At 26.3% G+C, this 19,097-nt stretch overlaps 2 protein-coding genes and 1 long non-coding RNA gene across 9 annotated transcripts in view; 2 read left to right on the forward strand and 1 right to left on the reverse strand.

The window, feature by feature from the left end:
* The window catches only part of LOC127276693 (synaptogenesis protein syg-2), a 219,781-nt gene extending 211,909 nt beyond the window's left edge, over positions 1–7,872 (forward strand). For 6 of the 7 annotated variants that reach the window (XM_051297301.1, XM_051297302.1, XM_051297297.1 and 3 more), the window contains 4 exons: positions 606–905; positions 3,663–3,905; positions 4,470–4,633; positions 6,396–7,872. In XM_051297301.1, the coding sequence (XP_051153258.1) occupies positions 606–905; positions 3,663–3,905; positions 4,470–4,633; positions 6,396–6,764 (1,076 nt within the window). In that variant the 3' untranslated portion in view covers positions 6,765–7,872. The remainder of the gene's footprint in view (positions 1–605; positions 906–3,662; positions 3,906–4,469; positions 4,634–6,395) is intronic. The other variant, XM_051297299.1, reaches the window with a different exon arrangement.
* The window catches only part of LOC127276707 (iron-sulfur cluster assembly 2 homolog, mitochondrial), a 345,592-nt gene extending 327,418 nt beyond the window's left edge, over positions 1–18,174 (forward strand). The window contains exon 4 of the mRNA XM_051297328.1: positions 18,157–18,174. The gene's annotated coding sequence lies outside the window, so the exon portion shown is untranslated. The remainder of the gene's footprint in view (positions 1–18,156) is intronic.
* LOC127276712 (uncharacterized) overlaps positions 7,156–19,097 on the reverse strand; it is a 152,258-nt gene continuing 140,316 nt past the window's right edge. Inside the window, exon 8 of the long non-coding RNA XR_007842242.1 lies at positions 7,156–7,240. This is a non-coding gene — a long non-coding RNA (uncharacterized LOC127276712). The remainder of the gene's footprint in view (positions 7,241–19,097) is intronic.

The raw sequence follows: 19,097 nt of genomic DNA on the forward strand, positions 1-19,097 counted from the left end.
AATGGGCATATGTGTTTCATATATTTTATTGATTTGACACCATTTTTTATTACAAAAAAAAAAAAATAATAATAATAATAAATAAAATTTTTCCTTCACATTTCAGAAGTATTTTCATAAAAAATTATTTTAAAAAATAATTCCAATTGTTACTGCACAAATATTTCCGTGTATTCCATTTTAATATGGAATATTCGCAATGTCCTAATGAAATATTAGTAATATCCTATTGGAATATTAGTAATATTTTATTGTAATATTATAAATATCATGTTGGAGTATTATAATATCCTTTTGGAATATTATTAGTACTTTATTGGAATATTTTTTGGATTTATTCCATTAATATTACTGGAGTATTTTTTGGATATATTCCATTAACATTACTGGAATATTTTAGGAATATTATAATTTTTACAATTAAAATTAAGTTTTAAGAAAAAAGGAACGAATTTTTGAGAAGAAATAAAATTGTAATTGAGTTTTAATTAAATTGATGGGATTTAAATTGAATTTCCTGCTTAAATGTGAAAATTGGTAGATTCAAATAAGAGAGAAAGAGAGACAATGACGAAAGTAAGGTGAGCTTTGCAAATTAATTACAGGAAAGCCGGACGCCCCACATAACTGCACTTTGACGAATCAAACAACAGTTTCCCTCTCTGTCGAGTGTATTGCCGGTTTTAATGGCGGTCAAGAACAAAGCTTCGTTTTGGAGGTGTACGATCAACAAACTGGTGCACTTCAAGCAAACGTCACATCGAGAGAGAATGCCACTCTCACTGTGAAAGGTTTAGAGCCGGGAAAAGTTTTGAAAATGGTTCTATATGCAATGAATGGCAAGGGACGAAGTGAATCCACCCTACTCGAGGGATTTACACTTAAAGTTGCCGAGAAACAAACTGGTAAGTGATATGTTTCTTGATAAAAAAAACAAAAAAAAAAAAAACAAGAAAAAATCAAATGCAGGACCGATTTATTTTCTCATATAAATTGAACATATTATTCTATATATTTTTATATTCTATTTTGTTTCTTAATTTTTTGTTTTATTTTTTTACTATAGGAGTTCAATGAATCATTTTGTCTGACTATAACTGATGTTCACTACTGAAACAAAAAAATGGAATATTCCAAAGGGATATTCTTAAGGAATATTTAAAATATTCCAAAGTAACATTCTAAAGGAATGTTGGAAATATTCCAAAGTAATATTCTGAAGGAATATTGGAAATATTCCAAAGTAATATTCTGAAGGAATATTGGAAATATTCCAAAGTAGTATTCTAAAGGAATAATGGAAATATTCTAAAGGAATATTGGAAATATTCAGTTTAATTTTTTAAGTACTTAATTAAAAGAAATTTGCTAATTAATCAATAAATTTTGTTCTAAATTAAAAAAAAAAACAAAAATTTCTAAATAATTTAAATAATATTATTGATAAATAAATATATACATACATATAGCAGAAACGTAATAACACTCAGCTTACGGGTTTAAAAATAAAATGGACTAAATGGACCGATAGAAATCCTAATCCTATTCATTGACGTGTATTGTATCCGATGAAGCGTATCGCCAAATTTACAAGTGAAATTGCTTTTAGTCCTTTCATCACCGAGAAGCCAGAGTATCAGCCTAAAAAAATCCGCGCTTTATTCACTGTAAAAAAAAATTTAATCCTATTTTCCGCCTTCTATTTGTGACACTCTTTTTGTTTGTTTTTCTTTTCTTCTACACTCTTTTTCTTGTCAAAAAACAAACAAACAAACAAAAAATATATATAAAATATTCCTAAAGTATTAAAAAACGTATTTCTAAAATATTACTGAAATATTCCTTAAACATTCCTAAAGTATTCCTAAAGTATTACAAAAAATATTACTAAAATATTCCTTAAACATTCCTAAAATATTCCAAAAAATATTCCAAAAATATTACTAAAACATTCCTTAAACAGTACTAAAGTATTCCTAAAATTCCTAAACATTCCTAAAGTATTTCTAAATTACTCCTAAAATATTCCAAAAAATATTCCTAAAATATTACTAAAACATTCCTTAAACATTAATTCCTTAACATTCCTAAAGTATTTCTAAATTACTCCTAAAGTAAACCTAAAATATTCCAAAAAATATTCCTTAAATATTACTAAAACATTCCTTAAACAGTTCTAAAGTATTCCTAAAATTCCTAAACATTCCTAAAGTATTTCTAAAATACTCCTAAAATATTATATTTGTACAATATTTTTGTAATTTTTATTTGAAAAAAAAATAATTTGCGACTCAAATTAAAAATAACTTTTTAATTAAACACTAGTTCTTTGATGTTTTTTTTCTATTTTTGTTTTTTTTCACGTGGCAATAGAAGGGAGAGGGAAGGGACTTTCTTTGAAAAAAAAAAACAACTTTGATTGAAACTAAAGAGAAAAAGGTTTTAGTGGTTGGGAAATCCAATCAGTCGAAGTGAAATTTACTTTCTGTAATAATTCAAGCTTGCTGTGAAATCAAAACTCTCCCTCCCCCAATATTGAATACTGAATATGAATGATTTCATTCTACCTCGAAAAATAATTTAATTGGAAAAATGTAAACTTTACGTGTGAATTCATACGAATTAACGAACCATAAACAAAAGAAAAAGGGATCTAGAAAAGTTTTTTTTTTCTTTTAAGAGAGAATGAAAGTGAATGAGAAAGATTGAGAGAGCGAGAGAGAGAGAGAGAGAATTAGTAATTCTGCGAATGAAATAAAACAAGTTTAAAAATAAAACAAGCATGAAATTTTTATTTAAACTTTGAGAATCTAAAAACAATATAAACTTCTTTGTGAGTGAGAGTGAGAAAGAATTTTTCCTGGAGAATTGAATCGTCAGATGTCTTACTACATTTTGCACTTTAAACTGTCGTAGGTATTCGATACTTCAGTAATGGAAAAGAGATTCTCGAATTGGATTGTAAGTCGAGTGAATTTTACTCTTTTCCTTCTTATTTCTTTTTTTTTTTTATTTTTAGATTCTCATCGTTTGAAAGTAGATTGTAACTTGCATATTTACGTTACGAATTTATATATAAAGAGAAATGGGTGAGAGAGAGAGGAAGAGAGTTAAAAGACATTCTGAATGTAATGTCCTTTTGAAACTCGATATTCATTAAATGCTATTAGCGAGAGTCTTATTTATAAAAGTGCCGCCCTGCTACTGAGTCCACTCGTCTGCATGCTCCTCTCTTTTACCCTCAATTCCCTTTATGAATCACTAACAGAGAACGTCGTCGACGACGACGACGATGAGAAGATTTATAAATCCTTCCAGTATGAAAATCACAGCAAGAGACTAAAGTTATACGCCAAAGAAATGTGAAACGTTGGAAAAATATTCATATTCTCTGACAAAATGAATCTATTAAATTTGCCCGATTAATGCATAAAAAGGAGAAAAAAAAATTGAAAAATATGGTCATACAAAATAATAAAAAAAATAGTACTAAATAATTTTTTAAATCTAAAAAATTATAAAATAAATATTAATAGTTAAAAAAAATAGTTAAACAAGTATTAATAAAGAGAGAAAAAATTTCGGTCCTCGGTTTAAAAAAGAAAAATAATAATTATATATTATTTATCATTTATGAAAAGAAGTTTTTTGCACGAGAGCAGTACGCGTTTTGTTCACAGGCACACCTGTGCCCTTTGAGATAACACCGTTACTGGGAATACTCATCGGGGTTGTGACCGCACTTCTGTTGGTCACTGTGACGATATTGGCTGCCCTCAAAGTCAGAAGCGAGAGACGAGCTCAAAGACCGGGCGACCTGCCTCTTAAAAAAGCCACAGTGCCGAGCTCTGAGGACCTCTATGATGCTGATGACAGAAATCCGGATGTCGTACCCATTAACAAAGGTTAGTTCAAAACCTTCTTTTTTCAAAAAAAAAAAAAAAAATTATTTTTCCCATCTACTACAAAGAAAAGTTCTTGAGATAGTAATTAAAAACGAGCGTGAAGCCTTCATTTGTTTAAAATCAAAAGCTAAAACTTCATATGAAACAGAATTTTTTTTCCATACGGCCTCTCAACACAAATCAAGCTACTCTATTTTTTTTTTTTTTTTTTTATTAAATAAAAGCAACAGATTTTCATCATTTTAATTTTACTAAGAGATTTATTGTGAAAAATGAAACTGAATTGCAGACATTAATTAATTTATTATTCTATTGAATTTTTTGAATTCCATAGGGGATCGAACCCCAAACGCATGACCTATAAAACGAAGCGCCTTAACGACTGCGACCAAATTAAATTCATTTTGTTTACTTTCTATTGAATCAATGAAACTAATTTAATATAATAATTATTTAACCAGGAAAAATAATTATTTCATTAGGAAAACTAATTATAATTATTATTTAATAATTTCGAGAAAAAAATCGATTTAGAAAAAACGCAATCGTTATTTTTGTTGATAGATTCGGATTATCAGTTAACTGGGTCTACAGCGGGAACGCCATTAGCCACTCAAAATACTCCAGATGGGCTTCCAGCAACTTCACTTCCAGTCCAACAAACTAATCATCTGCAGAGCTTACCTGCTTATACGCACAACGAATACAATAATTACCCTACTTTACCGGTGAGAAAATTCTAATGAATTATTTTTAAATACCCAAAAAAACATTTATCACTAACGCAACTTTAAATAAAAAAATTATTAATTATTTCAATAATAATAAATAATTAATAATTATTTTTTAATATGGTTTGATTTATTTATAAATTTATATATTTATAATATTGATTTACTAAATATTAAAAAGTTTTTTTTAATAATTTAAAAAAATAAAAATTCATTCTTGTCTTGAGAAAAAAATTCTCAGCGTGTTTCAAGACATTTTTTTGTTTTGAATTTATCTTTTTTTAAATTATAAATGTCTTCAATATTCAATTTAAAGTTTTCTTTTCTCCATACCCAGAAAAGTCAAGTTATATTATAATAAAAAAAGAAGTTTAATATTCATATCGATTCTTAAACGTGTTAAAAAAGGGGGAATTTTTGCGAAAAAATCCGACAGCTTCCATTTCCGATTCTTCGCCTGGAGCTTCAAACTCTATTCCCAATACCACTTATCTATTTTTATTCAATGACCTGAACGAACTGCAGTATCACCAAAGCAAAGAAAGTGGAAGTGAAAATTCCCTCGGCACCGTTCAATGAAGTTTTCTAGAATAATATTAGTTTGGAAAAAAATTGAAGAGTTGAGCTTAAAAAAAAATAAAAAAAAAAAATTTAGAACAATATATTGTTTTACATTTTTTTTTTTTATTTTTTCTATACAAAATGTCTAACAATTATCAATTGTCATAATACTGAAATAAGACGAACGTTAAGTAAGACAAAAGGGCGCTTGCTTCGCTACTTGTTTCACGTGAAGTGATAACAGATGGCGCCACCTTACTTTACACTATTCTACCTTTTTCCCTTAAACAATGAATATTAAACTATTTTACATGAAATAATGGTCACTTTTGCAATTGTTGTTTTAAACAAGGACCATTATACCAAAAATTGTAATTAAAAATTAAAAAAAAAATTAAAAAATAATTTTAAAAAATAATTTTTTTTTATTTATTTATTTTTTTTTTTATTTAAACTATTTTACATGAAATAATGGTCACTTTTGCAATTGTTGTTTTAAACAAGGACCATTATACCAAAAATTGTAATTAAAAATTAAAAAAAAAATTAAAAATTAATTTTAAAAAATAATTTTTTTTTATTTATTTATTTTTTTATTTAAACTATTTTACATGAAATAATGGTCACTTTTGCAATTGTTGTTTTAAACAAGGACCATTATACCAAAAATTGTAATTAAAAATTAAAAAAAAAATTAAAAAATAATTTTAAAAAATAATTTTTTTTTATTTATTTATTTATTTTATTTAAACTATTTTACATGAAATAATGGTCACTTTTGCAATTGTTGTTTTAAACAAGGACCATTATACCAAAAATTGTAATTAAAAATTAAAAAAAAAATTAAAAAATAATTTTAAAAAATAATTTTTTTTTATTTATTTATTTATTTTTTTTATTTAAACTATTTTACATGAAATAATGGTCACTTTTGCAATTGTTGTTTTAAACAAGGACCATTATACCAAAAATTGTAATTAAAAATTAAAAAAAAAATTAAAAAATAATTTTAAAAAATAATTTTTTTTTATTTATTTATTTTTTTTTTATTTAAACTATTTTACATGAAATAATGGTCACTTTTGCAATTGTTGTTTTACACATGGACTATTATATCAAAAATTGTAAATAAAAATTTTTTAAAAATTAAAAAAAAATTTTTTTTTTTAAATTAATTTTTTTTTTTTTTTTGTTTCAGTTAACTGGCGAGGTGACGTACGCGGAACTTTGTCTACCAAGACCAACGACCCTATCGACAGCGCCTGAGACAAAATTATCGAGTATCAATAGTGTTGGAGCACTCGGTAGTCTCACGGGTTATGGAAGTGGTTTAGGTGTAATTGTTGGTGGTAAGCCTTATGCAAAAGAGGCGACAGTCTACGCCTGTATAGATCACAATGCAAGGCCACCAAAAATTGATTTTCCCGTTACACCATTGACAAGTGTCACTCCAGTAAGATCGAATGTCCTTCAAGATGTTGCAATTTCCGGTAAACAACAACATCATCCCCGAGAGGTTGTCACGGTTCGTACACCTTTAATTTCAACTCAAGAAAGTTGCGTATAGGGTCGGGATTCCGACGCGCTCAACGTTAATGAATACTACGTCTGATAGTCGCGTCGAAACGATTACGCGTTTTAAAAAATTATAAACAAAAAAAAATACAATAGCCTAACCTCTCAAAGGCCTCGAAACTTCTTAATATTATAAATCCCGTGAAAATTATTATTAAAAAAAAAAAAAAAAAACACTTTTCGATTGTCTCGAGACACGCTGGAACGTACTCGAGTTAGCGCTGACGGAACAGCATTTTTTTTACTATTTAGATAAAGTTTCAATTAAAAAAATTAATTAAAATTTAATTATTTGCTATAATGAAGGTTATAAAAATTGCGAATTTATTTTTGTAAAATATAATTATTGTTGGAAAATTTTATAAAAGTTAAAAAGTACTTACCGGAGGCTGGGCTCGAACGTCCGCCTTATTCAGTGGATGTAGTCGCTTTTACCAATTGAGCTACCGCTGAACTTGTTTGCTAAAGCTGAAAAAATAAAAAAACTGATGTAAAACCAAAAATAAAATTTGATTTTTTAATTAAAAAAATATAAATAAATATAAATTTAACAAATAAAGTAAATATTATACTTTACACAAATATTTTGTTTCAAAAAAATATTTCATTTTTCGACAATTTTTATAACTTTCATGAAAAATAAAAAAAAAAAACCTACCGTGAATTATTTACCAAAGAATGGAGCACAAAAGTTTCCCATTTTCTCGTATTACTTTTACAAAAAAAAAAAAAAAAGAAAAAATTGTTTATTAAAATTTAATTACATAAAAAGAACTTTTTATAAAAGTTCCGTCAAATTTTTTTTTCAAAAAAATTTATTTTTTCATAATTTCAAAGTGTTTGCACGGGAATGAAATTCATTTTTAGGATAAATTGACGTTTGCGTGCTGATCAAATAAATTTTGATTCGTATAACGTGTACTGGTTCGAGCTCTCCTATATAATATATATATGTGTGTATTCGAGTGGATGGAATCTAAAAAATTTTTCAGTTTGAAAAAAAAGAAAAAAAATTAATAGCACTCGGCAAAAAGCGTAAAATTAAATTCCATACATATTTAAAAGAAATTAAATTCAAATGTTCACGATTATAAAAAAAATGTATTCAATTTATTTATATGAGCGCACAATTTTTATCAAATCCCACGCGTCTCCGAGTGAAAAAAATTTTTTTTTTTTTTTTATTTTCAATCCACTCCTAAAACAAAAAAGTGTATTATTCCCGATACGTATTTTACGGAGGTCGAACTCATTGCCTTCGATAGAACAAAAAAAAAAAAAAAAAAAAAAAAAAATGAAACAAAAAGAAAAAAAAATGTAAATACTGTAAATAAAATCAAACGAGATTAGATATATTCTATATTGTGAGAGATCAAATGACTCCCTTTCTGCACAACAGGCAAATGCAAAAGAGGGCCAAAAATAAATAACTGACACAAAATAAATTTCTCCCCCGAGGGCAGAATTCATGCATTTATTTTTATCTTTATAATGTAAAAATATATATCTGACCAAAACTGCCACTTTAGTGTAATTAATTTACTTTTGAAAAAGAATTTTCAAATTTTAAAACAGTGCCAACCTTGATTTGAATTTTTTTTTTATTTAAAATTTTTTTTTTCTATTTATTATTATTAAAAATTAAAATTAAATGAATGTGAGCTTATTTTAAATGTTTTTTTATTTATTTTTTTTAATTAAAATTTTTTTTTTTGAACTTACAGTAATTTTTTTATTAATTATTATTATTAAATATATAATTTGATGAATGGAGGCTTATTTTAAGTTTGAAATTTGTCGTTTTTTATTATTTTTTTTGTAAATTATAATAATTAAATTATTTTTGAAAATGTCTAAAATTAAAAAAAGCTTCTTTAGAAACAAAAATAAATTCGTTTCTGGTCAATTTTTTAATAACACTTTTCGCTACGGGGGTTAATGGTCTAATGGAATTTAATAAATAAAAAAAAAATGAATCCTGTAAAATATTCCGTTGTACAGCGATATTTTTTCAAAATGACTAATTGCGTATAAGAATTGAAGGTTTTCGTAAATAATACGAAACGAATGAACAATTACAAAACAAAAAAAAAAATGATTGAAAAAAATATATATATATATACATAAAAAAAATTTATATATATGAGAAAAGAATACAAATGCAGATACGAATAATAAAAAAAAATTATATAAATACAGTTTTCCTTCTGTATGTGTGAATGTGTGTATATTTATACATGTGTATATATTATTATATATATATGTGTGGAACCGACGCAGTGAAATTAATGAAAAAAAGAGAATCGCGAGGAGACGAAAAGCCTTGACGTTTATCGAGAGATAGAGAGAGAGAAAGTTTTCATTTTCATTACCAGCGCAAGTACTAGTCTGAAAATTTTTTGCGCGAAATCGTGAATATACAAATTTTTTTTTTTTTTTTTTTTTTTTGTTCACCTAGAGAAATTTTAGGCACGATCCTCACGTTGACGATTGTAAATTTCTTTCTCGACGTTCGAATTCCCTTCTCCCCTTTTTCTCCGTTTCATCAAATATTTCCAGTGCGTACGAACCAATTTTGCCAATTTTTAGGCATCGTTAAATTCTCTCGAGCCATGGAAAATATTATTTCGTCTCTTTCAATGTCGCTATAATTTTTTTTTTTTTTGTGGCAAAAATGATAGTGTAATTCTGTGATATTAGATTTCAAGGCGACGTTTTTTTTTTATAAGTTTTGAAAAAATGAATAATTTTTATTTTGAAAGTAGAATTTTTTAAAAATATTATAGTATTATACATTAAATAGAATTTGAAACTAAAATTAGATAAAAATTTACTAAAAAAAAAAAAGAAAATTCTTGTTCAAAAAAAATATAATTTTTTTTATTCTCGTAAAATAAAATTTTAAATCCCTCTGGTTATTCTATATATGTGAGATGAGTTGTTGAGAACGTCAATTGAAAAGTTTCCAATGAAAAACTCAAAGTACATGAATAAAAACTAGAAATATATTTTTAAAAAAACTTTTTTTTTAAATTAAATGTTTTTTTTTGTGCCAAAAAGTTAGAAAAAAAATTCTTTCTACTGTAAACCCCCCCTCCCCCTTAAAAAATATCTTTTTTATTTTCATAAAATTAAAAAATAAATTCAAAATATTTTTTTTCTATTCTAAAATAAATTAATATAATATTTATTTCAAACAGGGATAAATAATAATTTTTTTCATCATTGGAAATATTAGATTTCATGGTTCAAGAAACAAAATAAATTTAGAATTTTCAACGGTATAAATATAATGTGAGAATGTTCATGAGTCGTTTATTCTGACAATCTCAGTATTTATTTCTAAAAAAAAAAAATGTCGAAAATATTCGACAATTTTGAGACTGTTTAAGTGAATAATAATAATTATAATAATAATAATAATATTAATAATAATAATAATTTCCTCGTCTCGTGAAGCGATTCTCATGCGACTTTGTCATCGGGACCTAAACTTATTTTAGAAAAAAAAAAAGAAAACTCATTTTGTATGAAAATATTTATTGTTATTCCAAGACTGCAACGTCTATACGAACACACATACGAAATACCAAAGGTTTTTTTTCAATATTTTTTTTTAATTATATATTTATTTTTTTCTTATGATTTGAATTTTCGAAAAAATATATTTTTCTAAAATTATTTATAATTAAAAATAATTTTTCTATTCATTTTTTTTAAACTACTCTTAAAATTTATAAATTCTTACAAAATGAAAGTTTTTTTTTTAAATCATAAAACTATTTTTGCAACTATTATAATTTTTGTTTTTAATTTGTTATAGGAAAAATTTTTGGTAAAAAAAAACTTGAAATTTTTATTTCGCTTGTGTTGTTCAATGAAAGACTGTGTGCTTGAGTGAAACTGTTATTGCTCCAAATCTCCTCCATTGTATGAAATGTGCGAATTTTTTTTTTTGTTTGTTAAGGAGTGAATCCCAAAAAAAAAACCGATGTAAATTTTTAATGAAATAAAAAGAAAAAAGAAGAAGAAAAAGGAGAAAGCAAACGATGACCATATACGTGTATTAACAATAATTACAAAGTCAAATATAAAAACAAAAAAAACAAAAATTATATCTATATATAAATGAAAAAAATAATTATGTACATATACACACACACGTACACGAAGAAATCATACGTCATCGTATAAATTAAATAAAGGTGTTGATATAAAAAGTGATTAAAAGGTTTTTTCATTTTTTCCCTCCTCATTTTTTTTTTGTATTTCTTACAGGGAGTGCAAAATTGTACTTTTTTGTTGCGCAAAAAATTAAAGACAAAATCAATTTTTATTGATAAAATTTTTTTTTTCAGCCACTAAAAATTCAGAGGTGATATAGGTATTTTATTTTTTTTAAAGAACCGCAGAGAAAATGGGGGAGTCGCCTATGCGGCGAAAACCAGGCTATTCAACGTTAAGACCATTCTCATGCGATTTTCGCTCAACGACCATATATACAAAGCCACGTTCGCACCACAAAAGTGCACACCAAGAAACCAATTTCGTTTATAGACGATCGCTGAAAACTTAAAACTGTGCAATTCTTATTATTTAAAGGTGTAATATTTTCCCCTCTCCAATGTTAAAATAATAAAATTATTTTATTGGAATATAAAAAAATTGGTTTTTTTTCTTTATAATCGAAAATTTAAGAACAATTCTATTCCTTTAAAAAAAATAAAATAAAATAAATAAAAATATTTTTAAAAAAACTAGTGATAAAAATAATATTTATACATTATAAAAAAAGAAAATAAATATTTATATTTTGTGAGAAAAAATAAGAAAAAGAAACGAAAAATCATATAAGAGCTAACAAATCTTTTTCCTACCTTTCAAAAGTGGAACTATCATAAACAGAACATTCGAACAATAACTCTTATTCAGAAGAGGTTTACTGCGATTGACTTTTCAAGCAATTGTGAAAGAATAAAGCTTGGAATGCGAGATAAAAACTCATGGACCTAAAAAAAAAGTCAAGAGAATATTTGGGAGAGATGAAAAAAGAAAACAAGAGAGAATTGAAAACCCGTTTCTCTACACTAGAAGTGATTTTACTCCACAATTTTCACCATGGTTGTGTCTTCTATTTTTAGTCTTTTGTTTCAAACGTTTTTGTTTTTGTCATATATATATACACGCAATGTTTAACCGTCCAAGACACCCACAAAATTGTGGATTACTCATTGGAAAAAAAAGAGAGAGAGAGAGGAGCAGAATTTCTATTCATTTTTTTTTTTTATTATTATTTCACCATGACCTCACATCCCTATCTATTTTTCCTCTTATTTCACTTCTTTCATGACACTAGTTTTTTTAACATTCTAAAAAAAAGTTCACTCACTTTTTATATCTTAAAGAGACAACGTAAATCTCACAAAATTGTTCGTCAAGATCGTTTTCTAGAATAAATGAACTTTTGTCCAGAAAAAATATATTTTTCTTTAGTTACGAAACGGGGGGTTTTTTTTTTACAAATAATCATAAAAAGAGAAACAGTTAATACCTCCATTGAAACTATATTGAAACTATTTTGAAACTATTTTGAAACTATTTTAAAACTATTTTGAACCTATATTGAACCCACTTTGACCTACTCATAAAAAGAGAAACAGTTAATACCTCCATTGAAACTATATTGAAACTATATTGAAACTATTTTGAAACTATTTTGAAACTATTTTGAACCTATATTGAACCCACTTTGACCTACTCATAAAAAGAGAAACAGTTAATACCTCCATTGAAACTATATTGAAACTATTTTGAAACTATTTTGAAACTATTTTGAAACTATTTTGAAACTATTTTGAAACTATTTTGAAACTATTTTGAAACTATTTTGAACCTATATTGAACCCACTTTGACCTACATTGAATCTACTTTGAACCAACTTTAAATTTAAATAAAACCTACTTTGAACCTTTATTAAACCTACTTTGGACTTTGTTTAACCTAAAAACGCTGTACCTTTACCTAATAAAATATAAACAATTATTTTACAAATTCACATCTTTTTCATTGCAATCATAAATTTTATCATCATTTTAAATTATATTTTATATAAAATATGGTAATAGTAATCTCTCTGGGGCTTTTTTTTATTGTTATAAATTAAATTTTAAATAACAAGTTGCATAAAATATCGACAGTTTTCAAATTAATTATTATTTTATTTAATTTATCAAATAATGAAAATTTTGAAAATTTTAATTATTAACTTTGTAAATCATCTATAAAGGAAGTTAATAAATTTATTATATCTGAACAATTAAAATTTCATTATTGACAGTAATATTTTAAATATATTTAAACATAATCTTATATTTAATTAAAAAAAAATTTATCAAGTCAAATAATAATTAATAAATTGAATATTTAATAAGTGAAATTTCTTATTAAGTAGATACATGAAAGTCACGTCTTTAATATGTATAAAAATCAACTTTTTTTTTACATAATTAAGTTCATGTCTATATATATATATATGTTTATAGTCAGCAGCTTTATCAAGGCTAATATTATTCCAAGACATCCGAGAACATTGTAGCTTTAGCCGTCAACGTTGTCGTTAATTACTCTCTGCGTAAATCTCATCCCGCCTTGGATAGGAGTAACGGTAATTTTTCCATGAAGAAAATATATCTGTACCCTTATCAAGTTCTTTTTTTTCCTCTATTTTTTTTTTGTTTGAAAAAAAAACTCCTTGCGCACAAGTAATTATGAAAAAAATATTTACATTTTTTCATTAATAACTTATTAAGATCGTCGGAAGAAAAATTTAAATCATGAACATTATTATTTTTATTTTGAAACTTGTCACAAAAGCTTTTCTATTTTTTTTTTTTTTTTTTTTGATATTAAATTGCTTTTTAATTTAAAACTTTTTTATTTCATATTAAGGTATTCAATTTGATATGAAAGTTTTTTCTAACAATTGTATTTTCTACTTTTACTAATTTTTCTTTGAAGACATGTTTTTCAGAACAGAGAAAAAAAATTTCCATTTTCTAGTCAATCAACTAGATTTTTTTATATTTAAAACGATAATTTTTTAATAGAAAATTTTTTTATATCACAATTTGTAAGAAAATTTTAATATATTTTCTGAAAATGTTGCTAGATTAAAATTATATTGATCTTGCATTGAATATTTGCTAGACGTACTTCAACCTAGGTTGAACCTACGTAGAACATACATTGAAACTATCTTGAACCTACACTGGATCTAGTTTATTCCTCCGTTGGACCCACTCAGAACCAACGTAGAACTATTTTCAACCTCCTTAGAACCTATATTGAAACTATTTTGAAACTATTTTGAACCTATATTGAAATTATTTTGAAACTATTATAAAACTATTTTGAACCTATATTGAAATTATTTTGAAACTATTGTAAAACTATTTTGAGCCTACATTGGACCTACATTGGAACTATTTTGTACCTACTTTTAAACTATATTGAAACTATTTTTAAACTATTTTGAACCAATAATGAAACTATTTTGAAACTATTAAAAAACTATTTTGTACCTACATTAGAACTGCTTTGAACCTACTTTGGACTATATTCATCTTCTCAAAACCTAAATTGGAACTATTGTGAACCTATGTTGAACTTATTTTAAAACTATTTTGACCTACTTGACCCTAAATTAAAGCTACTTTAAACCTACATTGGACATTTTTTAAAAAAATTAAACCTTCATTTGCCCTACATTACATTCACTTCAACTAAGAAGCTGTCTGCTTATAAAAAAATTGAAATAACGTGTTAAGTTACATTTTATTTTAATCGAAAGCAGGCAATGGAGAAATGAGATTTCTCTCCTATATATAGATATCAGGTACTTTATTGAAAAGCCAAAGAATTTGAAATTTCATTCTGTTATATTAAGGTATAAAAGTTGGATCGTTAATCGAAATTGCAATGTCAATTGCAGTGTTAAACATGTTGAGAAAGGTGCAATAATGGTGAAAGAAAATCGCCAACTTAAAATTAAGAAAGGAGATGAGAAGGGGGTTTATAGGTATAGTAGAAAGAGAAGAAGGAGGAGGAGTAGAAAGGTAAGGTATTAGTATAAGGACAGGTTAGCGCTTGGTTGGTTAGAATGAAGATTAAAGCTTTTGAGATGAAAGGGGGCGAAAAGTGGGCTGGGTATCGGGAGCAGTTAATTCGTGACGTGTTGCAATCAAGGGAGTCCCGGCAAGAGTGAGCTCGTAAATAATCGATCCTCGTGTTACACGGACTATCGTTTCCCTTCCCCCACCATTCTCTCTCTCTCTCACTCTCCTTCTAAGTCTGAAAACGTAAGTCCTGAACGAGTTGAGTGGCTTTCCGCAGAATTTCGATCTCACACTATTTCCACTCTTCTCTATAACCACTTATTATAAAGATTCCCTGGTGATTCCGTCCGAATTCCATTAGTAATTTCCATTGGAAAATTAACTGGAATTTTGGACGGAATCGCTTTTGTTTCGGTCGGAAATAAAACTCGGATGGAACCTGTATTAGACATAATTTCCGAGGAATTTTCTGAGGACAAGTGTTGGGGAATGTCATTTTAAGTGTCTAAACAGAAAATGCGAGCACTGAGAAAAAAATGCGAGCACTCAGAAAGCGGAAGTCATGGTTTCGCATCGCATCGCTGCCTTTAGAGTGGCCCTCTTCACGAATGAAATATCGAACTCATTTATAAAGCGCTCCGAATTATGCAAGTGTCGTTTAAACGAGCCGGATAGAGACGCTATTAAGTGCAAGATAAGTATCCCCGGAATGAACAAAGACAAGATCTGGAGTGAGAGAGAGAGAGAGAGGGAGATAAAAATTACATAGCTAAGTGGAAATTTTTCTGTTTAAAATCAAATTTTTTTTTTCGTTTATAATTTATTTCCGAGCATTTTAATGATTTTTTTTCTCAAACTTAAAAAATGAAAAATTATTTTTCTTCTTAGATATTTAAATTTTTTTCGCTCTCACAGGTATATATATAACTTACGTAACATGATTGTTGACAAATTGAAAGCATTCATCACTTTTATATAAAAAAAAAAATAAAAGTTGTAAAAAAAAAAAATGTGTAAACTTTGTTGTACAGTCAGTTTAACGGAAGTGGAACTTTTTAGTCAAACACTACTTTATATGCCAGACAGAATATACACACATCTATCGTTGTCATGATGAAAAACTAAAACGAAAGTCAGTTTTATTGTTGGTAATTTTCACTTTGGAATTTTTCTGTTTAAATATCTTTAATGTCTATGCGTCAAAAACAGTATTCGAAAATTTTTATTTTTTCATTTTTAATTGTGTGAATTTTCACTAATTCAAATGTAGAGATTAATATTTTGAAATTTTTCTCCTATTTAACAATTATTAAAAAAAAGAAAGAAAAAATTTCCCTTACAAAATTGACCTCTCTTAAAATAAAATGAATCATTCAATATTGAATTTAACGCCTTGGTGAATATAAATTTGCATTTAGCTTCAACACACCTCATTATTCTTCATATCTCTTTTATGTTCCTTTATAAAGTTAATATAATACGTATCAGTTTGTATTCCTTTATTCTCCTTCATTCATTTCACATTCTACAAAACTACTGTTTACAAATGTTTTTACAAAATACAAATTTTTTTTCCATTCAATAATAATAATTTAATATAATTTAAAATTTTAAATTATCAAATTTTTAAATTGAAAAATTTTTTCAATAATAATAACCAGTTATATTCACAATTTTTATTTTGTAAATTATATATAAGTATTGTTTTTAGTTAAAAAAAAAAAAATTTTAATAGAAAAATTTTTCAATTTTCTTTTCATAAAAGCATAAAAATTGTTTCTATACAAAAAAAAAACAACAATCACTTTAAAATATATAACAAGCGCCCCATTGGTTGTTTTGCTATATTTTCTTTTTGTATTTTTAATCTAAAAAAAAATTGCAACAAAAAAAAAATTTTCTATATGACTCTTTTCTATCGTAATATTATTTGTGTGGAAAAAGCTATCAAGAGGGAGAGAGAGAGAGAGCTTCAAACTGGTTTTTATATGAAAATCTCGATTTTCTCGTGCGCGTATATAAACCGCGCGGCATTGATCGTGAACGCGAGAAAAGATGCTCTGGCGCAAGTGCTTTTAGCACGTTTGAATTTTATATGAGAATATATATATATATATATATATATATATATATGTATATATAACATCAACGACGAAATGATACAGCGATTAGAAAACATGAAAATATAAGAATGAAATGGAAATAAAATTGTTTCTTCGCAAACTCAACGGGGAAAGCTTTTAACTTTTCTTCCCAAAAAAAAAGAAAATATTTCACTTTCTTTATATACGTATAAATTTCGAGATGAACTTCGTCTACTTTCTGTGAATAATACAAATAAATTAAATATTTTATTAAAAAAAAAAGTAATTTTTTTATTTTTGCAAAAGCAGGTTCTTATTTTTTTAATTAAGATAAAATTTATTTAATTACACAGAAAATTAAAAGGCATTAAAATAAGCTGCAACGCTTCTTATTTTAATCCAATTTTGCTTATTTTAATACCAAAATGAATTAAAATAAACAAAATTGGATTAAAATAAGAAGCGTTGCAGCTGATTTTAATGCCTTTTAATTTACTGTGTACCTAATATATATAAAAAATATAGGAAAAAAGATAAATAGGAAAAAATTTGTCTGACTACAACGGCCCTGTACTACTGAAATTCTGTCTAACTAAAACGGTGTTTTACTACTGGCATTATGGTAAGAAGAATTTCAAGTGCCCTGGCTGACTAAAATTGACTTTTACTACTGAAAACCTTCTAAACGATTTTTCTATAATAAATGTCAGTAGTAAAAGTCAGTTTAAGTCAGACAAAATGTTACAAATTCTTTACTATTATTGTCAGTAGTAAAGGTCAGTTTTAGTCAGACTTTTACTTCTGATTTTTTTTCTAAATTTGAAAAAAAAATTTATTTTTCAAATTTTCTTGTAATAACTTTAACCCTAACGAAAAATATATGTTACTAATGCCTTAGGAATATATATATATAAATTTATCCGATGATACGGTTAGTTAAAAGTCAAATATTTTTCAGGAAATTGGTTTATATATATATATACTTTTTTTTGTATATCGCAAATAAAGAAGTTGAGTCGTTGCTCTATTTTCCTGGCAATGTTCCAAATATACCGTTCCTCAATTTCCCGTAAAATCTGATTTCAAAATCCCTGAAAAGCCACACGCTTCGTCTCGAATTTCTTATTAACGTTGAACCGTGCGCACGGCTACCATTTTCCCCCGACCTTTCTCTTCCTTTTTCTCTCTCTCTCTCTCTCTCTGTTTCTCTCTCAGTGTGTGTGATTTCAAATGACAGTAAACTCAACGCCAATAGAAAAAAAAAGAGTTGCGAAATTCCCCCAAGATTTCACCACAAATTATCGACGAAGCAATTAAATAGAAATTCTATTCTCTTAATTCGACAATCATCAAATATATACATATATATATATATATATATATATATGTATAATGATAAATTAAATCTTAAAAACAAAATTTCCATTTCAAGAGAATTAATTAAAAAACTAATTAACCAGTGAAAATGTTATTTTTAAATCAGTCGACTTTAATCTGATTGAATTTTCCAGAAACTAATTTCACTTTGGGTGCTATTCTGTAATTTCTATTCACTTCACTACACTTCACTACGATTCACTTCAATACACTTTAATACACTACACTTCACTACACTTTACTACACTCTACTTTCACTTTACTTTCGCTTCACGTCACTTTCACTTCACATTCAACTTATTGGACATCATTTTCACTTCACTTCACTTCACTTCACTTGGGAGAGAAAGTAAAGTACAAGTGAAGTGAAGTGAAGTGAAGTGAAGTGAAGTGAAGTGAAAGTGACGTGAAGCGAAAGTGAAGTGAAAGTAGAGTGTAGTAAAGTGTAGTGAAGTGTAGTGTATTAAAGTGTATTGAAGTGAATCGTAGTGAAGTGTAGTGAAGTGATAGTAATGTCCAATAAATTAAATGTGAAGTGAAAGTGACGTGAAAGAAAAAGGAAATAAAAGTGATGAGCAATAAATTAAAAGTGAAGTTAGTCAGAAGTGAAAGTGACGTGAAAGAGAAAAGACTGTAAAGTGAAAATGAAGTGACGTAGGGTAAATTTTTTTTTCAAAAATATAACAATTTAAACATCAAATAATTATATAAAAATGTAATTAAATTTCATTTTCAAAAAAAAAAAAAAT

The sequence above is a fragment of the Leptopilina boulardi genome, unplaced genomic scaffold (genome assembly GCF_019393585.1).
Source record: "Leptopilina boulardi isolate dan_hultmark-lab unplaced genomic scaffold, ZJU_Lbou_2.1 LbouV2_151, whole genome shotgun sequence".
NCBI classification, from domain to species: domain Eukaryota; kingdom Metazoa; phylum Arthropoda; class Insecta; order Hymenoptera; family Figitidae; genus Leptopilina; species Leptopilina boulardi.